Below are 24,256 nucleotides of genomic sequence, written 5' to 3'. Positions count from 1 at the left end.
TCATTTGTTTTCATAACATGTAGCACAAGCAAGATCTGATCAGAGAAAGTTTGTCAATGTTTCTGCAACAGAGGGCTGTTTATACTTGCAATAATATTGTGATCTGCTCAATCGCTACTGTTGTTACAAATGCCTCAGCTTCTGGAGACTGGGAGTTACTCAAGAATTTCAACTTTTATTGAAAAGAGATTCCAGGTTCTCACGTCTGTGAACAAAATGCTTGAGAGCAGGAACCTCAGTGTCTGAAATATAGAAAATAATAAAACCAACACTTTTTAAAACCTTACATTTTATAACTAGATCTCAATATTTTTTTCCAGTTAAAGTTAGTCTAATTCCTTCTTTTTTCCAGCTGACAATAACAGTCAAAATTATTCTGTTACAAGGAAAATACTTTGGTTTATTGTCAATTTATGCTATTATCATAGAATAGTTAGGGTTGGAAATGACCTTAAGATCATCTAGTTCCAACCCCCTGATTTGAAGCGTTTAACAGCGGTTAATGCAGTGATTATCTGATCAGGATGCACTTATTTGATCAGGGTAATCTGTTGAACATTAAACAATATTTGAAGCACGGTTAATTATTTGCACTGAATTAGCTCACCCTTGAACAGTTGTGGCTTCTCTGAAAGAGACGTAGGCAAGAAGAAAAGGCAAGTTTCAAGAAAGACACAAGCAATAAGGATGGTTAACAGCGTTCTGACCCTTCATGTTCTTCCACTGGTTGTTCTCCTAGGGAACACACATTTGTGTGTGAGTATGTTTCTGAATTGCTTTTCTTGCTGTGTGCCAGCTCTGTTTCTTGCTGACCCCTTCCTGGGCAGCTGGAGCATTTATCTGTGTATTCGTATTGCAGGATACTGAGGTGCCCAAGTAAAGGCTGCATAAGAGAGAAGCCCCATGATTTTTAGGAGCAGATATCTACATTGACAAGGAATATCCTGTCCGGGTGTGTTCAGTGGACACCCCATACCCGGGAGTGTGCAGTGGGGAGTGCTGTCGCTTCCCCAGTCTTGGGCAGTGAGAGATGCTTCAAACCACTGGGCTGCTCATCCTCAAGCTGAAGGGACTTGAGATCAGATTAAACAGGTCAGGGTATGTGTTGACTTGGAAGTTTTGCAAGCTGTTTTGTCCAAGGTAAAACTTACCACAGCCATCAGTTTTGGATGGTTGAATTATCATTACTGAGACATGGAAGAAAGGTTAACAGCAAAATACTCAACACAGCTAGAGATGGCCTTTATATCCTTTCCTAAATTTATTCGTCTCTTCTTTAAAGAAGGCTGAAAGAATGACTTGCAACCAAAACAAAGTTAAAACAGTTTTAGAAACATTTCTTTTGTTCCTCCAAGCACTGCAATCAAGTAGGTTTTCCTATTAAGGAATTTGAGGTTCTTTCAAGCCCCTGCTTTCTTAATGATGGTCTCGATGCATGCAGGTTTCTATTTGCTGAAATGCAGTGCAAAATTTCAGATATTGGTATTTTTAAGTTGAGGTCTTTGGGAAAAATATGTAGTGAGGGGGTTTAAAGTGTTATAAATCTTTTTTGAAGAACTCGGTGAATTTTTGATCCCAGATTTTCAAAACACAATAGGGTATTAATAATTATTTTATTAATTAGTCAGGTCTATCTATCTGCTGACAGCAGTGGATATGGCACACTTAGTTCACTGGTGCATATGGCCACTTGCTGAGGGGATCAGCTCTAGGTAGTTCAATGCCAGTTTTACAGACATTGTGGGAACCCAATCTTATATTAAATAAGCTCATAATGAGCTGGTTGTGTTAATTCACACTCAGTGAGGAAGATGCAGGTGCAGTCTTAGACAACACAAAGTCTTGCACAGATTTTTCCTAACTATACCTAAGTGTTAGATTGATTCATTAGCTTTGACAATCCTAATCTGACTTTGCTCTAAATGTTGCTGTGGAAAATGTAGTGCATATCCCCCCTCCACCCCACCCCTGAAAATTCATTAACATTGCTAAAATGCAAAAGCAATTCTGCTGTCACTGAAAAGCAGCATGGCAGAATATTCAGCAGGCTAGTTTTTAATAAAACATGGTTTTTCTTCATAATTAATATAACAAGGTTTTCTGGCTTAGCACTTGGAATGGATCCCAGGAATAAAAAAATGAGGGGAATGAATAGCCATGACGTGACCATTGCATGACAAACATGTTATGAGGTGACATTTTTGCCTTAATGATTTGTTCCAAAGAAAAAGTTTACTCTGAAATAGTTTGAATGGAAAAAGAACAGATTTTCACTTTTCTGAAACCATGGAAAACATCCTTAAATTCTTATTTCCATCCTTTCCCAGAACTGTGTATCTTCATCATTGTCATTTTTATCTGAATCTGGTTTGGGGAGTTTTTATAAGTAACTCTCTGATTAATAAATGTTATTGGTGAAATACAGCACTAGTCGAACACAGATTTAGGTGATAGCTCCTATCAAGTCAGACAAAAGAGATCAAGAAAGCACTCGGGCATTCATGGATCTGGCAGGTCTGGAGCAGGACCCTAAGGCAAATATTTCTGTTTGATTCTTTCGTATTACCTGAAGAGAAACTGATTTCACCTGCATGAATCAGGGCTATCTCCATAAAAGACATAAAGTTGCATGATGGGTGCTAATGAGAACAAATTTTGGTCCTATATTTTATCATATATGATGCAACTGCGTCAAAGATTGTCTTCAGACATGACAGGTCTTCTAAGGTTGGGCTAGGTTATTTCCTGCTTTTAATTACAATTCTGCTCAGTAAGATACTATGGTAGAGGTGTGCCTGCCATAAGGTATTGTATTGTTAAGTGTTCCTTATTTAGCCAAGAAGAAATCCAAAGAGCTCTGGTGCAGCAGATTGTGCAATTCAGCTCTGTGTCTTCCTTTAATCAGACTTGCATTGCAGCAGCTTTTCTGAAATACACACAGATTTAAATGTCTTAAATGTTGTGCAGTTTTGGGCTAGAGAACTCCGCAATGGGACAAGACTGGGCTAAATCCCACAACACTGTGGTGATGGAGCTGTTCATATGACCAACTGCAGCTCCCTTTTAAATGTGCTCTAATGTGCTTCAGCTCATACTTGGAGGAGACTAAAAAACTCATCTCAGGCTTTTTCCTTGTATCAGAGTTCCCTGCAAACTCAACACCCCTAGCAGCAGAGAGGAAGACATGGAGGGGGCGCAGTAGCGAAGAGGCTCTTCACTGAATATTTCAGAACTTGAGAAAGTTGATGTCCACTAAGTTGTGATGGAGAGCATTTTGAAGTCACCAACCAAGACCAGCCCAACAACCCAACACACTTAGTAGTGGAAAGGGAAGGATTAATGTGTCACGTTAAAGTCAAACAATTGCAAAGAAAACTCACCATCAGTGCCTATCTGCTAACTGGCTCATCGCAGATAGAAAACTTAGCAGTACAGGTCTTTCCTTGCCTCAGATGCTTAGAGACCAACTTTTAGGGTGCCCCAAAGTCTACTCAATCTGACATCTTTTTCCATCTACTGATGGCTCTTTTCCCATGGGAAACTCCTACTCCTGCTTCCTTCATCCTCTCTCCAGCAGTGCACCACTCACACGAGGGCTTTACGCTGTGCTGTGTCACAGAGCGATCACTGCAAAGATTAGTGGATGCTGTCAAGCCTGTCTCGGTTTGTGGTCCATCAGGTATGATGCCCTTCTGCAGTGCTCACCTAAATTTGCCTGATGCAGCAGGAAAGCAACAAAGCCTCGGGAGTGCTCCCAGCTAATTTTGCACCACGCACTCAGAGAGGGAAATGTTCCTCGCTGACCCCTGAAGGCAAGCAGCTTATGCCCTGAAGCATGCAGGTTGATATCCCCTGTAACTAAAAGGACTTAATGACTTTGCATAAGCTTCAAGTCTAGCAGTATAACCTGCATTCCCAGCACTGGCTGCAAAAGCATTTGATAGCGCAGCTCTCACTTGTTAGTGTGACAAGCTGGCTCCTGCAGCCCCTGTGAAACAGATCTTGTAGCTTCCCCTTGCTGTGGCATCCGAGGCTGACCCTGTTTTCCACCTGGGAGCACAAGCACACCTCATCCACCAGTGAGCAGCTTTAGAAACAGCCAGCTGCTACCAGGCCATCTCTCACAGTGCAAAGATTAGTTTGGAAACTTTGATCTCTTGGAAAACAGGAGCAGGTAGCTCCTGTGCAGGGAACCAAGCTGGTTTCAGCAGCACCTCCGAGGGCTCTTGCTTTCTTCCTGGATCCCTGTGGTTTTTGTATCCGGTGTTACCATGGGAAAGGTTCACAACTAAATAATCATCAAAATAAAGACTTTAAATGTAAATCTCTCTGGGTGCCCTAGGACCCCGTCTAATGAATGTGTCACTCACTCTGAGGCACATGTTGCAGTTCAGTGTGGAGGCAGGAGATGTCTTGCTAGCGGAGAGGTGAAGAGCTCAGAGATTCTGGTGGAATCCTCTCAGAGAATGGTTTCCCAGGCTACAAATACAACATGTGTTGCATGTGTGCTCCAGATGATAATATGCCCTGCTTTCATTATACTGCAACCATGGCCTTGGCTGAGAAGTACAATGTCATTGCTGGAAAAGCCACTTTCCCTTGAAGTTCAAAGACTGTCACTACCCAAGATGGTTGCAGGCAAAAATCTGGCCGATTGTAAGAGCATCAGAACTGTCGATTCCCTCCTCCTTTGGCGAGAAGCCCAGACAAAGGTTCCCACTGAGAGCTGTCAGCAGGATCAAGGGGTTCACTGCGAAAAGGCAGTAGTTGTGTCTGCCCTCATGGCTCCTTCATGCCTTATGTCAGTTGCGGATGGAAGTTGATCAAATATCCATCCTTGTCCTCCAGTTCTTCCCCATCCCACCTCCTTCTCGGCTGCAAAGCTATGGCTGCACAGAAGAGCACATGAAAGGGGTGATATTTGCTTTTCTGCCATGGAGGCCACTTGGTGGTGAGTTGCAGGAGAATTTGCACAGCTTAGTGCTATTAAGTGAATAGGCCAATTTCTACCAATGCAGTTTAATATTTGGACTCCTGTAGTGCTTTGTTGCAGACTGTGGGTATGTGCAGATGCAGTTTTCATCCTCATTGCTAGCCTGTCATGCCAGCTTGAGTAGCTACAAGGTTTTCTCTGGAATTGCTTCTGGTTTGCACTCATGTAAATGCACAGCCTAACCCTGGGTTGTTGCCTTTGTGCTGCCTGTTTTTCTACCTGCTTTTGTGGTTTAATTATTCATTTTGATTGTAATAAGGGGTAGCGAATGTACCCGAGACACAATAAACAGTTCAACTGCAGAATGCCCTTGGCAGCTGTAAATGATTTCCCTTGGATTTAGGGTCAAATCTTCCTGGATTTATTCAGAAAGAATTAAATGGACATTTTTGTCTGAGAAAGAGCTGTAGGATTCTGTCCTGAGACCAGGAAAGCTCCTGGTGCTGACATTACTGTTTGAAATCCATTACATTTCATTAGTCTCTCTTTCTTATCGAATTGAAATGGAAAAACAGTGAGTATCATGTATCTGCAGCACTTAACCTTGGAACAAAGCCTAATTAGCAAAGTTTGGATGGTTCTTCAGAGAAGCGAAGTTTTAGTGAAGTGCTAATCATTATGATGATGATAGACAACAAAGGTCAGGTGAAATTAGGGTATTTTGAATTTCAGCCATTTCTTCCACCATGTTTTTCTAAAAGCCCTATAAATGCAACCAGCTCCACACTCAGCAATGCACTGGTGCCCATATCAAATGTCTCTCTCAGGATTTTTCTCTCTTTTTCTGCACAGTTTCTTTTTTATGAGCCTAAAATAATAACGTTTAAAATCCCTCTACACAAATTCTTCCATCTTCATCCCCCATCCCTGCGGACCCGCTACATACACGATCCAGCGAGTTTATTCCCTCTTGAGAGAGCACACAGAGTATCCGTGTCAAGCTGCAGCAAGGAGACTGCTTGGTGAAACCAGCCCCGCAGCCTTAATTCCTTCTCGCAACCCCTTTTGTTTGAATCCCGCTCCTCGTTGGGCTCCGTGCTGCACCTCGTCGGAAGGACAAGATCCTCCTCTGCTGGCCATGAGTAAATACGGCACGGCAGGCAGGACGCCCTGCCTTCACTGCCCCTGCCTGCACCCCTCCTGGACCCCCGCTCTGCAGCCCCTAACCTGTGCTGTCTCCTGCCTTCCGCATCCCATAGCCTGCATCCCCTTATGGCAAGGAGGAAAGGGTGAGCTCAAGCCCGAAAGAGGGGAGGAGATGAGTGCTTGTCCCTCCTCTGCTGCACTCCACCATAGAAAGGGAAGCAAAAGGCTAAAATCCGGCCTTGGACTGGCTAGCGGGGGATCAATGCTTCAAAACCAGTGTAGTCTGGTGAGTGGTGCAGTAGAGCTCAGAAGGGAGGGGAAAAGTATCCACACCACGAAGTCAGCTTTGCCTGAGGTTTTGTGTATCTGCTGCTGAAGCATCTGACAGGCTCATGGAGGGCAAAAGCTCCAGGGAATTCCAGGGACACCAGAGACTTATGGTAAAGACTGAGCTTAACTCTTGGACTCTGCTCCAGGATCTTTTGTTCCCAGTAATGTTTGTACTGTGGCAGCAGATGGAGGCTTTCACCCAAAAGCAGGAACCAAGATTTGGGGCTCAGCCACCCTAGACTACAAGCCACTGTCTGCTCTTAGGGATGTTACTGGAAACCTGCACATTTTCCAGGCAGCAATTATTGCAAGAGTTTAGGGTATCTGCGCTTCCACAGTCAGCTCTGTCCATGGAGGGGTGCCTGGGCACTATGGGAGGTGGGTAACCTGGAAAAGAAAGTGGTGTAGTAAAGTGCTAGATCTCTGATCTTTCTCCTTCCCTTGGCGTGTGAGCAAAGCCTTGGGCATTGTGTGAGTGTCATCTCTGCTCTACAGCTGGGGGAAACTGAGGCACAGAGGAGCAAGATGCGGTCACATCCTTCACCTCACTCAGCCTGGGCTGAAACCCTCTAGCATCCCCATGAGGTGCCAAGGGCTGTCCCAAGTGCCAGGGCAACCTTGCTGAAGTCAAACCCTTCTGTCCCCAAAACCCCTTTCCAACCCCATCGACACAACAGGGCACTGCAGACAGCTGGCATGGGAGATAAAATATTTCTTGCTTCATCCTGCTCCCGTTGCTGCTTCCTTGTTCTTAGTTTCATGTATTCCTCCAGCAGAAAGGAGCACTGTTGCAGGGTCTGTTTTGGTCTGTGTATATGGATGAACACTACCACTAATTGTAAATGGAGCAATTAAACCTTTTCTTTATATAGGGTCTGGCAAAGGATCTGACAAACCCTGTTACCTGCACTTAAGAAACATACATACCAAGGGCAGAGCTTTTACAGCCTTCTCATTTACCATCTCTCCGCACTCATTCAGGAGGGGCAATTGTGTGAGAGTGTGTGTGTATTCCCAGCTGCAAAGGATTTAGTTATGGATGTGTGTGGCTCACTTAAGTGCACCTGGAAAGGGGCTCTGCTGAGCAGTGCAAGGGGCATCGCTCATTAAAGTCAGTGGGAAGGGGAGAGCTGGAGTGTCTGTTCTCCCTGGCTGAAACACAAGAGGGAAACAAACGTGCCTGAAGCAAAATCTCATTTATATATTTCAGGTAATATTCACAAATGTAAATCCTGAGCTTTTTAGGTCCTTTTTTTTTACTCATTGCTTCTGATTCATTCGTTCTTAGTCACAAAAAGTGTTAGTTGAGAATGTCATTCTTCTATATGCCATTTCTATATGCAATGCACAATGAAACAAGGTGTAGATTTACAGTTAATTGTACCTGTGGCAATATGTAGGTGCACATAATAACTGTGTGTGTGTGCATGTATGTTGTCTTTGTTACATGTGTTCAATTGTTTGGAAATACATTCCTTTCTGACAAATCATGTGAGAGATGATGAATAGCAGCTCCAATTCTCCTTCTTTACACCTGCTGTTAACACATGTATTCTCATCACAGGCAGGTAATCTTGTCCATAGCTGGGGTTTAGAGCAAGAGGGAAAGCCAGCTGAAATCGTCACGCAGGGGATGCATCCCTGTGTGGAGTCAGTGTGTCTCCTTTCAGACAAACCTCACTCACACTCTTCAAAGCCTGAGAGCTGTTTTCCTTCTTCTGTTCCCTTTTGTTGCTTGGCCTTGATCATGAGCCCAACAGGAAAGGCTGGAGCTTCACGCTGGAGGTCGGACACATGGCATTTCCTAATGGGAAATGGCAGAACTGTTCTCCATTCAAACGCTGTTGACAGCCTTCCAGCTCAACGGTCCAGATCCCACTGGCTGCACCAGCACAGGCTCCTGGGGCTGTGCTTCACTGCCTGACCTCTTCTCGGCCCTGTCTGAGCTTTGGCAGCCGGCTGGAGAATGGCCTGTTGGTATCTCAGACACATTAGACAGTCAGTCAGTGTGCATGGTCACTTAGTGAGCAAAGAGGCAACCGAACTCATTCAGGATAGGTTTTCCCCAAAACACAGCAGCCCAGCCACTTGGGCTGGATGCTCACAAAAGCCAGAGCTCCCACGTGGGTTGTTGGGAGCAGTGGGCATTTGAAGACATTTTGCTAATCCTTTGAAAATCCAGCCCAATGAGCTCCGAAGTGGGTAATGGATGTCCAGCACTGGGGCAAACAGAATCTTCGTGCTGTAAACCAAGCATTGTGCTGGCTTTTGTTTTTTCAGAAACTGACTCTTTTCCCTTTTCTGTCTCAAGCAGGCGGCCCATTTATTCTCCCTGGCTGACCTGCTGGATGGTAAGTGGTTTTGATTTCATTATAACTTCTGCATACCAAGGCTGGTGACTTGGTCCTTCAAAGAGCCTTTGCTAGTGCCCAGTGCTGAATCTTATTAATTTCGTGCACAGCTTTGCTGAGCTTAAAATAAGGCCTGTGATCAAGTAGAAAGTGTGCTTGACTTTGGATGAGTAATATGGTGAGTAATATTCAGACCTCTGCTTGTGCTCTGTGCTGGTCCAGGGGACAGCGCTGCACCAGGTCCCAGGCAGGACCATGTCTAGCACACTGGAGCCCAAACCAGAAGCACAGCAGCAGTACCACTTTGCAGCTGATCATGGGGTACTCCTATGCTGCACAGCTCTGTTCCAAGCCAGGACTTTTCCACCATCCATAGAATCATAGAATGGTTTGGGTTGGAAAGGACCTTAAGATCATCAAGGTCCAACCGCCTGCCATGGGCAGGGACACCTCACACTAGGCCGTGTTGCCCAAAGCTTTGTCCAACCTGTCCTTGAACACTGTCAGGGATGGAACATTCACAACTTCTTTGGACAACCCATTCCAGTGCCTCACCACCCCCACATAAAGAACTTCTTCCTTATACCTAACCTGAACTTCCCCTGTTTAAGTTTGAACCCGTTACCTCTTGTCCTATCACTACAATCCTGTGGCAACATTCTGTGGCTACATGTGCTCAACATAGCTCTGGGGACGCATGGTGGGTCATGATGCTGGTCTACAAACCTCACATAAGCGAAGAGTCTAGCTGTGCATAAGAACAAAAGGCCATATAAATGAAGGCTAACTTTCCCTTGCAGCAAACAACAAACTGTGCAACTTATTTCCACAATGTTTTGTCCTAAGTGTAGGAAGGTTCAAAAAGTGTTTACAAGCTCAGGCAAGTAAAAAATCGTTAATGGCTATGTAGTGTTAAGACGTTGATAAAGGTAAAGCTGTGATGAATGTTACGTGTGGATGTGTAGATTGTATCAGGATTTGCACATCCTTTCACAGACTACTTGGTCCACATAGAAGATTATGGTTTTATTGACAAGTTTAGTATTGTTGCAGATAAGTTCTGCTTCTCCTTTTCTTGATTTCAGTGGCTCTTAGATCTGAGTTTATAATTTATAGCTAATAAAGTATCACAGTATCACAGTATGTTAGAGATTGGAAGGGACCTCAAAAGATCATCTAGTCCAATCCCCCTGCCAGAGCAGGAACACCTAAATAAGGTTACATAGGAATGTGTCCAGGCGGGTTTTGAATGTCTCCAGAGAAGGAGACTCCACAACCCCCCTGGGCAGCCTGTTCCAGTGTTCTGTCACCCTTTATTGCATTAATATACTCATTTTCCAGACAAAATTATGTTAAATTACATTAATATACTCATTTTCTACTGTTCATTCCAGCCGCATTTTGGCTTCCAGGTCAAACCTGCAAGGTCCAGCAGCCTTGTAGCTCATACAGCACTGCTGCTTTCCCCAAATCAGTGTTGCTGTTCTAAGAGGATGTGTATGAAACATAAATTTCCACATTCTTTGTGCACCCAAGCATTTGGCTTCTGCAAGTATTTGGCCACAGAGCTGTGCGCTTGGCTTCAGGCTTTACCCACAGGCCTTGTGCAAACTGATTTGCCTTTTGATGATGGAGTATCCCTTTCATGGTTTCTTAATTCATTCCCTCCCTTATGGTTATAATAACTTTCATTACAAGGCTTTATGGTCGTTACCTCTGTCTCTCCACTGCCCCTGCCCTCTTCATTTCCCATCCTTCTACAAGTCCCCACTCCTTCAGCGTCATCATCCACCTTCACCCAGCTCCCGACCCTCCAAGGAAAAGGTGTCGCAAAACTCCTTTTAAGTAACAGCCTTAAAACAATGTAAAAGGCTTTGTTGTTAGCTGGTCTCTCTTTCACAACTTCTTTCTGGAGCTACACATACTCCCAGCTATAGCCTGTGTGGAAGGGAGGAAATACGTGAGGTCTTATCTCTGCAGAAGTAAATGGGGGACATCTCGTTATGTAAAATGCAGTTAGGATTTCAGCCCCATAAAAATAACGTTACATTATTCTCAGAGCTGGAGACAAAAAGTATTTAGATAGGTGGTAGGAAAACTCATCCTGCTTAAATTAGGCCACATTTCAGTCAATCCCCAGAGGTTCAGAGAGCTTGACTAAACGCTCGGTACTTTCTGGCGCTCTTGATGTGTGTTGGCAATAGGTTTTAACTTTGCACATCACTCATCTTGACATCTGCAGTCCAACAAAGTTACCTCGCAATTCAGGTCACTCGATGGCATCCTAATGCATCACTTTCTCACTCGGAACATTAGTCATGACTTGATCCAGCGAAGGTTTTGAAAACAGTGTGACTGCTGGCATTGGGATATCTGTTCTTTCTGAAACAGAGAGCCCATGTAAGCTAATGAACAAGGGGATATTGATCAGAAATCCATTGCTTGATTGACAGCTTTTGGCAATGTGAAAAACTGCAGATGAAAGCTTGAGCAGTTTAAAAGATCACCCAGACCTCAAAGCTGATTTGAAGCTTTAAAAGTCAATCTCTGCCTATCAATTATGGGGGGATTTTTTTGTACTACACAGAGGAAAGTTATTCTTTGAAAATTTGCATGCAGGATGTCTAATTTAATTTCGTGTAATAGTCACATTTCAGTGACAAATGTCAGATCACTGCTTTTTTTAAGTATGTTAAGGTTTTCCAGCACTTACAAAGAGTGAACACTCTGATTTAGTAATATGTTTAAATCAACCAGTGTATCAGACTTTGTGCATTAATTATGTGCTCAGATACAAAAAAAGTGTTGTTTTTCCTTTACTAAGCCTATAGCTTGTTATGAATAATTAAAAAAAAAATTGAATGGGAGCACCTCTTAAATAAGAGATGTAGAAGCCAAATAGTTATTTAGTGCCAAAGGAATGATAAATAAGAAGACATCTTTTAGTTTGATGCCATGTACTCAAGTCAAGGTTTTCTGCTCTTTGTTTTTCACTGCTTCACACAGCTGGGGAGGACACGGAGTAGCTGGGAAATGGGAAACATTGCTCATGTGACCCATAGGAGCACTTTATGGTTCCTAGTTTCATAAGAAGGGATGGGGGAAGTGGGGACGTTCTCAGATCGGCAGGACACTCTCATCACCTTGGCTGGTCTGATGGCCAGGCAGCTCGGCTTCCCAACTCCCACTATTCATATGGGAAAACCAGAGTACCCAGAAGGGTTTGCTGATGTTTTCCAAGCCCTTTCTGCATGTACCTTGAACTGCACAGCTTGGTCATAACATTTCTTGCAATGGTAACTGCCAGCCCATGAAGGGGTTTTTTGGCAACCCAAAGTGCCCTCCTCAAGAGCTGACAGGTACCAAACTGGCCTCAGATGTGCATTGGCCTGTTCCATAACTCTCTGGGGGTCATCTCCCTGTCGGTGTGAATAGGGTTTTGTACTCCTCCACCTGACAGAGCTGTCAGAAGCAGACATCCTGCAAAACATGAATTGCATCTTTGCCAACTTGGGGTTTGCCATTGAGATGTACTTGAAATAGTCCATAATGGGCCAACAAGTAATTCCATAGGTGTTGCTAATAAATGATTAATTATTAGCATTAAAAGACTGCCAGGATACAATGCCAGTGTAACAAACTGAAGTGACAGTATTCTCGTTTCTTAACACCATATTTACACTGAAGAGTAGGTTTAAAAATCATGGTAGATGCTTCTACAGTGGCTTGGCTATTTGAGCTCATTTGGAACACTTGTTTTTCCTCTGTCAACTCCAGAGAGTTCTCACCAGCCTCTGTAAATCATGCTGGGCATGTTTGCAGTCTGCTTCTGGCAGCCGTAACTCCCCTGTTCATCCTTCACAACTTTTAGGAGGTATATTTTCCCATTAAAAGGGCTCCCCCATCCCTCAGAACACTTCTTTAAAGCATCCGTGAAATAAAAGCCAACGTTTCCCACTGAGATTTTGAAAATAAACAGGGAAACAAAATCAGCCTCCTTCAGACAATCCCCTCAAACTCAAGTCCGCTCACAAAGTCTCCCCTCCAACACAGTGAGCTCGCAGGCTGCATTTCAGGCAAAACCCTCTTTTTGTTTTCCTTTCTCAACTACATCACATTAAATTTAATTTTGTTCACTGTAGACAATGTCCTTATCTTCCAGCGAGATCCTTCTGTTCCTCAGCAAGGCACACACTTCTGCAACACTTGCACATTGTCGAGACTCGGCTCCTGTGGAAATAATGAGCTGAGGAAAAGGAGTCTTGACTTAACATAGCAATAAATGAGGTGAAACTTTCCTCCTTTTTTTTTTTTTTTTTTGGTGAGAGTTGGCATGTAGGAAAAAAAAGGAGGAAAAAAAAAAGACAGTTCTATTTTAATATGAAGTATAAAACATCCATTGTACAAAAGTGGGATTTCTTTCTTTTTTTTTTTTCAGAAGCAAAGAAAGAATAAAGATAAAGGCTGCAAGCGAATGAATGAGGAGAGAAAACTAAGATAATGCAGTTGATAATCAGTTCAAGGCAGAGCATTATCCATGGGGCCATCGGTCCAGCCCTAGGGGAGAGCTTTTTATAATGCCTCTGCTTAGCTTTGCTCATTACCATAGCCTGTCTTTGAAACGCCGGCGTGGCTCCCCCCGGCAGCAGCCCTACCTGTGCAAGGAGCTGCCAGCCCACTTTAACCATCCAAACCCCCCAAACATGGGCTGGCAAAGCGGTGTGTCCCACTGGTCCCAGGCGCCCAGGAGGATGCTGGCCATTGGCTCGACCGAGGCAAGGATGGGCTTCTTAGCATAGGTCTGCTGTGCCAGGCCCTCTCTCCTCGGAAGGGGCATTGTGTATGGGGAACTACACAGGTGTGCAAGTGCCTTGGGCCCTTAATCCCCTCCGATTTCCCTCAAAATGGGTTTCTGTGTCTCCACATGCAGCAGGTACCTGCATGTCGGTGAGGGTCTTGCCTTGTGCTGCAGCAGTGGTGATGCTGGTGGTGACCAAAGTAGCTGGACAAAGGAAAACCCTTCTTCCTGTAAGAATCTAAATCCCGTTTTCTGACTGTGCTGGTAGCAGCCATCAGCATCTTCCCTGGCTGTGAGAGCAGAACTGGGGCCAGCGGTGCTCAGGGATGGCTGTGCTGGGCGCTGAGTGAGCTCTGTGCGTACCGAGGAAGAGCTGAACGGCATCTTTCGTCCATAAGATGATGGAAGCTCTGGACCCACTAACATCCCAGATGAGCCGAAGGAGAAAAGGGCTGTGTCCATCCCAGGAAATAACCTCTTTCATACCTTCTCTCCTTCTAGCAGTCCTAATTCCTCTGTTCTTCCACTCTCATCTCACCCCATCCTGCAGACGAGGCTGATGACTATGAGTACGACGATGAGTACCTTGAACTGGAGCAGGACCTCTTTAACCAGCAGCAGCACTCAGAGGACCCTGACTGGTTTGAGGCATATTTTGGCTACAGTGATGCTAGAAAAGGTACCTCTGAGGGGTGGGCAGGGAGCGGTACAATCCCAGCCCTGCGCTTGCAGTGGGAGTGTGGCAGGCCTCGGCTGCCAGCCTGCTCTCGAAATGCCTGCATCAAAGGGATGAGTTAGGAGGATCGTTTGCTGTGTTCTCCTTTGTATTTCTCTTGTAAGGAGCCTGTGTTTTATCTCTGGGTTTCACAGGATGGATTCTGATCATGCAGAACATTTCTGATTGCTACTACAAAAAAAAAAGCACAGGCTTATTTGTCTATAGACACTGTAAGATGTAATTGCTGTTTTCATGGGATGTATGTTCTGTATTTATGATGCGAAACAAATGTAGAGCAGGTTTCTTTCTTTTTATCTCTTTTTTTTTTTTTTCTTCTCTCAGTTGCAGGCTTTTCTCTTTTCTTTTTCTGTTTTGCGAAACTTCAGGAGAGCAGGAAAGGATCCTTGAGATTCCTCAAGGAACACAACAGGGAAGTTGCTTGTAACATACCCTGGGTTATCCCCCAGTACAAAGAGAGCAGAGCTGGTATGTGGCTTGTCCGCAGTGCAAATTGTGCCTGACAGCCTGGAATGGAGAGGTTGAACACAGTTCTAAAGAGTAGCACTCAAGAGCATCTCATCAGGTGCCTGCTCCCTTGAAGCAGCAGCCACCCCAGGGCTATTATAGAGCATCATGGTGGTGAATGGCTTTTCTAGGGAAGATTTAGTGCCACCTTACAACCAGCGCAATGACAAACCCAGATACCTCCACAGCAAGTGCATGAAAAGAAATGCCCAGGCACAGCTCTGGTTCTTCAGGCATCTGTTTCTTTTGCTGCCATAGAGGCAAATCTGTCCCTGGGCAAAGGAAAGGACTTGCCCTGTTACAGCTCCATCATAGACATAGAGAAGGGAGCTGGGGACATCCAGATCCAAAGCCAAGAGCTGTTACAACTTGCAGTAAGCTCTGCAGCAGTTCATAGCTGTTTCTGTGGTTGCTGAGCTGATGCATAAGCACAGCATATGTTACGCAGCCTGCTGTGCCTAGGAAGGCAGCCTTCTTCAGTCAGAAAGCGCAAGAAGAGAAAGCAGGTGATGGAGGTGAAGCAGCTGAAAGTAAAACTAAAAGGTCTCCATCCTTCTCCCAGCAGACCCATGCTCCTCCAACCCCTGCAAGAACAACGGTAGGTGTGAAAACAGAGGGAGCAGCTTCAGCTGTCTCTGCGCCAAGCCGTATGCTGGGAACACGTGTGAGAGAGGTAAGTGTTCGTTTGCTAACCTACACTCCTGATTTTGGCACCTGATGTTACTGTTGCAGCTCTGCCAATGGGAGCAAACACAAGGCTTTATAAACCCACTGTTTGCTGGGCTGAGGGTTTTGACAGCCCACTCCAGTCATGTTTATAGGTCTCACACTTAGCTCCCTGTCTAGACCTAGGTCTGTCTAAAACAGTATCCAGATTTTAGGTGTGCAGAAAGCATTCCTCTATCTCCTAACGGGTGATCAATGAGGAGCTGCTTGTTAGTCATAGTATCATAGAATGGTTTGGGTTGGAAAGGACCTTAACATCATCCAGTTCCAATTGCCTACCATGGGCAGGGATACCTCACACTAGACCACGTCACCCAAGGCTCTATCTCACCGGCTTTGAACACTGCCAGGGATGAAGCATTTACCATTTCTTTGGGTCTCCAGATTCTTTGCCATTGATACTGAGAACATGAAGAGAAATCCCAAGCCCACATAGGCCAAGCTCTTGTGCACATACAAATGCTGATGAAGCATCTCATATCTGTTTTCCACAGTGAAGGACACGTGTCTGGAGAAGAGGTGCCACGGAGGAGACTGCCTGCTTACATTAACTCCACCTTATTTTAAGTGCAGCTGCAATCATCCCTACAAGAAACCTGACTGCCAACGAGGTGGGCACTCAGCAGGGCACCAAGTGGATTGTGGTGGGGACAGCACGGGGAGGTCATCCCATCACTGCTTGTCTGTGGTGGGAAATCACACACAGCTCACTGCAGTGTGGTCCTGCCCTTGTCATCCAGCCTGAATCTGACCATCCATGTTTGGGCTGGTCAGTGATGAGTGATGCTTGATGCACAGTGGGTGGTTCAGTCATTGGTAACCTGTCTGCTGATAAGTGTTCTTCAGGAGTTCATAAGAACTCAAAGCCAACAGGCTAAGTGGGAGCTCTCCCCTGTTTCCATCAGGCATGTGACTGGCCGTATGGCACTCAGCACAGTGACGCGGCTGTTCTGTGTTTTCCCCATTGACAGCATCTTCACCATGCAGGCCAAACCCTTGCAAAAACGGAGGTGTCTGCATCCGGCACAAGATCAGATCGAAGTTCACCTGCGAGTGCCCGGCACCTTTCAGAGGGAGGTTCTGTGAGATCGGTACGTCACAGCACCGGGGCACAGCGTAGGGGTGAAGCCTCCAGACAGGCCCTAAGCCAAAATAACTGATGCCATCACTGACTACACGTGGGCACCCACCTCCTTGGAGAGAGAGTTGGAGCAAGAGGCTGTCTTCTGCAGCCACCACTGGCAAAAGGAATCAAAGCAGTTCCTGTACTGATGTGTGCTTCAGCAAGGTCCCACTGGCGTATGACAAGTGAGCACGCTTCCCAGAGGTGTCATATGTCCCACGGGGAAGGAATACCAGACTTTCCTTAAACACTCGAAAGATGATGTAGTGAAGATTCATTCCCAGTTATCTGACTCCCCAGGCTGCGGAGACAACCACTAATACATGGATGGGTGGCCAAAGGCATCCCAGCCTTCATGAAGAGACTTTTGCCGCTGTACCATGGGCACCACAGCCCACACGTTTCCAAGGAAGAGGACTTGGTTTTTCTCTTTTAAAAGTTGAGCTTCTAACTGCACATTGCAGGTGACTTTTACCTCCACCTCACTTACAGGTCAGGTTCACAATCCCATAACCTTCCTTTTGGCACATCCACTGCCCTAGCATGGTAGCAGCTCTGTGCCCACTTCTGTCTAACCCTGCTGTGATATCATTTCTTGTCAGGCCACTTGGCAAAGAGATTCTACTTTGGCATTAAGACACCTCTTAGCTGCCAGGTCTTTACCGTGCAAAGAGATTTCAGGCATCTGAAGTCAATCAAGCTTCGAGCTGGAAAATATGGGACATTAGCCTTATTTCTGGCCTATGTGGGTTATAAGGTATCATTACATGACCCAGTAGGTCCTTCTTCTCTATAAAATTAATGTAGAGCAAGGAAGGGAACAAAGAGGGACTGCTTCGGGCAGGGAGCAACACGAAAGCAATTTTAACATTGGTATTGTCTTCCTACAGGACCGGATGACTGTTATGAAGAGAACTCCTTTAATTACAGAGGAAGAGTGAATCAAGCAGCGAATGGCAAGATGTGTCTGCACTGGAATTCCCACCTTCTCTTGGACCACCCTATTAATGCCTTTATGGAGGATGCTGACTTTTATGGCATTGGTGAACATAACTTCTGCAGGTAATATTTTGAAGAGCAGCCGTAGAGGTCTGCATCAAAGAGAAAGCTGTCATGGTTTAATCCCAGCTGGCAACTCAGCCCCACAGAGCTGCTCACTCACTCTTCCCCCCCCACCCTCCCCAGCAGGATAAGGGAGAGAATCAGAAGAGTAAAAGTGAGAAAACTCATGGGTTGAGGTAAAGACAGTTTAATAGGAAAAGCAAAAGCCGTGCACACAAGCAGAGCAAAACAAGGGATTCATTCACCACTTCCCATGGCAGGTGATCAGCCCTCTCCAGGACAGCAGGGCTCCATCACATGGAACGGTTACTTGGGAAGATAAACACCATCACTCCCAATGTCCCTCTTTTCCTCTTCCCCCTGGTTTACATGCTGAACACCTTGACTCTATGTAAGCACTGCTCAGCATGAAACCATCCCTGTGTTATCAACACTGTTTTAGCACAAATCCAAAGCACAGCCCTGTACCAGGTTCTATGGAGAAAATTAACTCTATCCCAGCCAAAACCAGCACAGGCATTGAGGATGAACTGCTCATGAATTTGGCAAACTGATAGTGTTATGATCTCACATCTTTCAAGACAATGCCAGTCTACAAAACACCAGGGCATCAGAGGTGCATTCCCTAAGTCACTGATGCAAGGTTTCCAGAAGCAGCCCTCATTCCTCATTTTTCTTACGGTTAAGATAGGTCTAGGGACAGTAAAATGGCAAAAGCCTTACTCTCTTACCTCAAGCATCTTCTTTGTCAAATCTTATGAAAGAGTACCTTTGGAAGTCTGGTTCTCATATGGGAATATGAGGCTGCTCCCCTAAGCATTCTCATCTCCTTCCCTGGTTTCATGGGGATTTCCCCATTCCTGCTGGCTGATGGTCTGGACTGTTCCCTTCAGGAATCCCGATGAGGATGAAAAACCCTGGTGCTACATCAGAAAAAATCACAAAGTGGAATGGGGCTTCTGTGATATTTCACCCTGCTCAGGAACAGGTAAGGAATTACAAGTGAGCTGTTTGGCAGCAGTGTACATGATCCAGAGCAGCAGGTGACTCCCTGTTACTTAACTCCTCCAGTCAATATTCTCTGCATCATGTATCTGCTGTTTCTTCCAATGCAGCTGAAGAAAGCCTACAGTCAATAGACAGCCCAACAGACTCAAATGAAATGTTCCAAACATGTGGACAACCAGAAATTCCAAGGATGCTTCAGAGGATCTATGGTGGGACTAAGACTAAAGCTGGCAAACATCCCTGGGTAGCATCTCTGCAGATGAAGTCTTCACCTGGGGGGGAACATTTCTGTGGTGGAGTGCTGATCGAAGCATGCTGGGTTCTTACTGCTGGGCACTGCGTTGAGTAAGTGCATGTCCTGTGCCTAGGGTAGATAGATGTATAAAAATCAGGATTGTTACTCAAGACAGTTTGGAATTTGATTTATTTGCAATCCAAATGATTGCTGGGAATCAAATAGAAAGGAAAATGTATATGTGACAAAATGAGCACATAGCTGAAAATAGATATATCTACTTGAAAATGGTGCTTGCTAAAATAACAAATTAAACTTATCCCCCACTCAACTAGAATAAGCTAAAATAGTTGTGTGAGAGGAAAAAAGGAGGAAAGCAACCAGGTTTCACAAGGTATAAAAGAAAGACTCTATGAAAACTCCAGGAGATATTAGGATACCATAAACAACATCACATATTGCATCATAATTAAGATCTCCAGAACAGCCTAAATATACATTTCGCTTTCAATTGTCTATGTGCCAGCTACCTTAGAATATAACATTTGCTTCAACATTTTTGTTGATTAGGTTGGAAACCACCACACTGGAAACTGGTAAATTACACTCTGGAGATCATTCCAGCACAGATGATTTTAAGTGTGTCCAAACTGCATATATGCAATCGTACTCTCCTAGCTCTATGAGCAGCCACTCGTCATCACAGTCATGCATGTGTGCCCACTGCTTCTCTGCCCTAAAATGCAAAGAAAACCACATCACGCAGCTGTTCAGCCTCGAGAAGAGAAGGCTGCATGGAGACCTCATAGCAGCCTTCCAGTATCTGAAGGGGGCCTACAAGGATGCTGGGGAGGGACTCTTCATCAGGGACTGTAGTGACAGGACAAGGGGTAACGGGTTCAATCTTAAACAGGGGAAGTTTAGATTGGATATAAGGAAGAAATTCTTTACTGAGAGGGTGGTGAGGCACTGGAATGGGTTGCCCAAGGAAGTTATGAATGCTCCATCCCTGGCAGTGTTCAAGGCCAGGTTGGATGAGGCCTTGGGTGATGTGGTTTAGTGTGAGGTGTCCCTGCCCATGGCAGGGGGGTTGGAACTGGATGATCTTAAGGTCCTTTCCAACCCTAACTGTTCTATGATTCTATGATTGCAACGTGTTAAGAGCACATGTATTGTCCAACACCATCACTTCCCTGACTAAGTCCTCCCATAACAATCTTGGGAAATCTGTCCATGCTCTGTAACAGGAAGGAATATCTTGACTTGCAGCTACTAAAGGTGCAGGTTTTCACCACCACTGATAGACCATGACTGAATGTGATTTATTTTCTATTTCAGGCATTCAGCAAAAAATCTCCAAGTAGCACTTGGAAAGCAGGACCTCAAGAAGAGAGAGCCTCAAGAGCAAATATTTGATGTGGAGAAGATCATCAAACATTACAACTACAGAGAGAAGAATGACATCCCACACAATGATATTGGTAAATCCTTTTTATTGAATATGCACCTCCAATCTCAGTGGTTCAAAGTGCCTCTCCCCAACTAATGTCAATGTGAAATTCCCATTGAGCCTATATCCTGGAAATAATTAGGCCAAATTGTGGCTTAGACCCATTTGAATTTTTGGGATGTGAGTTTTGATGAGCAGGCAGAAGTGGGAGGAGCAAAACAACACAGATAAGTCCAGCATGGAGTGTAAATAGCACCATCAGGTACATGCAGCTTTGCCTGGGGTTGTGTCACAGCCTGGTAATGATGGTTTGGGATTAAAATTAGCTCCAAATAAATGAAGTTGTTGTTCCTTTTCTCTCCAGCACTACTTAAGCTGAAGCCAGTTGATGGTCACTGTGCAGTGGAAACGAAGTATGTGAAAACAGTGTGTCTGCCTTACGTCCGCTTTCCCGATGGGACTGACTGCTTCGTTTCAGGATGGGGTGCCACAGAGAAAGGTATCTGTGGGCTCTTCCATAGCAAGGCGAGCTGGTAGTTTCAGTAGCAATTGCCAGACCCAAATGTGGACCTAGACACTTAGTGAAACCAAGACATGGAATTCATGTCTTAGGACATGATGAATTAGATGAATTCATTCATCTTAGGATGGCTAAACCCTGTCATGGAAATCACTCATTAGCAGAAAGCTCCAACTGCTAAGACCAACCAAACCTTTCAGAGCTCTGCAAAAATCCCTCACGCAGTGTTTTTTGCTTGCCACCTGACACACCATGTCATGGTTTCATCTGAAGCCAGCAATAGAAGCAAGAAGGTACCAAGAGAGAGGCTATTGTATCTAGAGTTTGTGTGTTTCAAGACAGGACTAAGATGGGAACTTTCATATGGTTTTCCAGCCCATTGGGTCAGCGAAAGCTTTTCAGAAGCAGCATCTGGATCTTCAGATGTGCTGAAAAATAAGGAAGAAAAAAAAAATCCAAAGCTTTTCAAGTTCAACCAGCTCCGTCCGAAACCTTTCCTGCCCGTGGTAAATCCTAAGGGGAGAAATTACTATGCTTAAAAAAAAAGATAATGGCAATTTTCTGAAAAAAATGCATTTTCTCATGTTCTGATTGATGTGTTGCTGTAAAGCAGCAGAAGGAAAATGTGTCACTGAGGCTGCAGTAGGTGTCCTAGTGCTTTGTGACTGATACAGCCCGATACGATACATAGGACCAAATTCTCCCTTCTGATGTAGCTCTCATTGAAGTCCACAAGAGACAAGCGTGTTCATTTGATCAGAATGCACCAACAGAATTTAATGGATATGTTTTAAAAGTTCCAAATAAAAAGTCTCTCTTAAAAAGGGTACAGGGAATTTTATTTTTCTCTTTCCCCAACAAAGAGTCTCAGGTACCCTGTACGTGTTCAAACTAGATGGCTCCTTCTTTGAGCAGAGCTATTATTAGCATTGCAGGAAATCTCTGCAGAAATGGAATATTTCCCGAAACTCAAGCAGAACCAAACTTATAAACCACCCTTAATTATCTACAGATGTAGTGCTTTGAAATCCTGGCTATTGCCTTTAGATGTCAAGTTATGTCTTTAGATTCGCTGTAATTAATCATTGCCCTTAAATATTGCATGATTTTCAGTTTTCATCTGTTTCATTAGCCCGCGTGTTAAAACATCTAATGGCAGCAGGCTGAGAAGTGCTGAGCTGCTCAAAGTCCCACTCTGGGACCCATGGGAGCTGCAGACAACCAGCACCTCTGAAATGCAGGATTACATTGGTAGAGCTGATGAGAACCGAATTCTGAATACCTGACCTTGCTTCTACTCAGGCAGCAACTTGGTGTCCTGAGCAAAGCTTCCAGGCTCCAACTCTAACCCGTACCATTTCAGACAGATACGTCTTTCCTTCCCAGGCTAGCACATGCTTCCCCCCCTGCTCCTCCCCCTTCCCATCCCAAAAGCAAGCAAGCTCGTGTTTTGAACAAAGACAATATATAACAGGATTGGGAGGAAGGTGACTCCATTTTTTTGGTGTACATCCCACAGATGACTTATCCCATCAGCTGTTAGATGTCAACGTCAAGCTGATTTCGCAGAGGAAATGCAATGCACCCAGAGCATATAATCAGAGACTGGATGAAAGCATGTTTTGTGCAGGAAACTTTCAGAGACCCGGAGCTGATTCTTGTAAGGTCTGTTGCTTTTTCTGTATTTGAACAATAATTTTTTGTGTAAATAGTCAGACTGTGCACAGTAATAGCTTTGGCAGGGTGCTGCATATGTATCTGTTTCTCCCATCAGCGTATTTCAACAGTCATCGTCTTTTCTTCAGTACAATCTGAGATGTAGATCCCTAGAGCTAATGTTGTCACTGTCAGCCACAGGCAGATCTACGGAAGTTAGAGACTAGCCTGGAAAGTTTGGCTTTGAAGGCAGTTTGTCATAACTTGAAAACTTGCCTTTTTTCCTCTCTGTTTTATTATGGCCTCTGCCATGAGCACCAATTCTAATCTGATTTTCACTATCACGGCTAAGACTTGCAGGGAAAGTCAGGATTGGTATTTCTTCTCATTACAACCAGTGTAAATGTGAAGCAAGTTCATATTTATACTGCTTAAAGATAGGGAAGAGTTTAAATAATGCTTTCTAAAGTACAAACTACCACTGTAAGCATACTTTGCAATAGAAATCACCAATTAAACAATGAGACCAACCAGCTCAGAATAAAGTTATGTTGAGGGGTGTGAGAGAGATCAAGTATTTTTATTTAGGCCAAGGATCACATCTTTATCTTTCTGAGCTCAGGCTCTTGAATGCCTCGTACTTTCATGCCTGGGAAATTTCATGTGACCTTGTCAGATGTATGTCACAGACTTGAACAAACAAGAACTTACACCCAAAAAGTCTGGCATCATTTGACCTGGTTGCAGAACTGCAAGCCTCTCAGGCACTGAGCAGCATCTGGTGGTACATCTGATAGGGGAAAAGCATCATTGCAGCTTCAAAGTGTTATGATGAGAGAGGAATATTCTTATTTTGGTTAACATTTTCCTTCAGGTTTTGAACATGTGTGTTTTTTCTCATCAGGGAGACTCCGGAGGCCCACTGACTTGTGTAGAAGATGGCTTCTACTATGTATGTGGACTTGTGAGCTGGGGTGAGGGCTGCGGGTTAAAAAACAAGCCAGGAGTTTATACCCAGGTGACAACATTTCTCAGTTGGATTAAATCCACAATTCAGACTGAGTCCAGGTCACTTCATTAGGATACAGCTTCGGAATGACAAATGGTAAGCTTGAGACATTTACTTATTTTCACTGTTTCCCCAAACGTCTCCTCTTCAACCAAAAATGCTATTGATATTTTCTCATGGCCTACATGGGGCATCCCTCAGCACCATCTTGAAAGCAACCTTAAGAGCGTTTGCTAGAATGTCAGTGGCAGTTTTTCTGTTGGGGGCTTTGTAATAAGCCCACATTTCACAGCAAAACAGAGCAGAAAGTAAAGTAACTCCAGTTCCTCCCCAAATCAATCAGAGCTGTAGTTGCCAGTGTTTCCAGTTCTGCTTTTTAAGCCTTGAAAAGTCTACAGGCTCAGCTGCTGCCAGACATTCTCTTTTCCCCTCATGTCCCTCCTGTCTCAGGTGCGTTTTTTCTGCACTCATTGGACCCCAGCACCTCAAAGCTATTGGTGTGTGATCGATACTAAAGCCAGTACTATTTTTCACACGCTTTAAAATCGTCTTGTGCCTATGTCTGTAAGACGGCAGCCATTGGAATTATCTGAGGATGGAGCATCAGGCAGGAGAATTATTTTTATAAGCATTTCTGTAGGGCAAATAACCACAAATTCCACCAGT

At 44.5% G+C, this 24,256-nt stretch overlaps 1 protein-coding gene across 1 annotated transcript; it reads left to right on the top strand.

The window, feature by feature from the left end:
* Positions 1–687: 687 nt before the first annotated feature.
* On the top strand, positions 688–23,662 carry HABP2 (hyaluronan binding protein 2; the record flags this gene model as incomplete). Its single annotated transcript, XM_080621133.1, has 13 exons — positions 688–756; positions 8,724–8,760; positions 14,109–14,237; positions 15,367–15,474; positions 16,022–16,138; positions 16,499–16,618; positions 17,541–17,712; positions 18,606–18,700; positions 18,828–19,065; positions 20,294–20,436; positions 20,770–20,904; positions 22,445–22,590; positions 23,486–23,662. 13 exons carry the CDS (start codon positions 688–690, stop codon positions 23,660–23,662), a joined length of 1,686 nt encoding a protein of 561 aa, XP_080477259.1.
* Between the last annotated feature and the right edge of the window lie 594 nt (positions 23,663–24,256).

This window comes from Psittacula echo (assembly GCF_963264785.1).
Source record: "Psittacula echo genome assembly, chromosome: 6".
NCBI classification, from domain to species: Eukaryota; Metazoa; Chordata; class Aves; order Psittaciformes; family Psittacidae; genus Psittacula; species Psittacula echo.
Note: the sequence above shows the minus strand (reverse complement) of the source record. Positions and strands in the feature narration are given on the sequence as shown.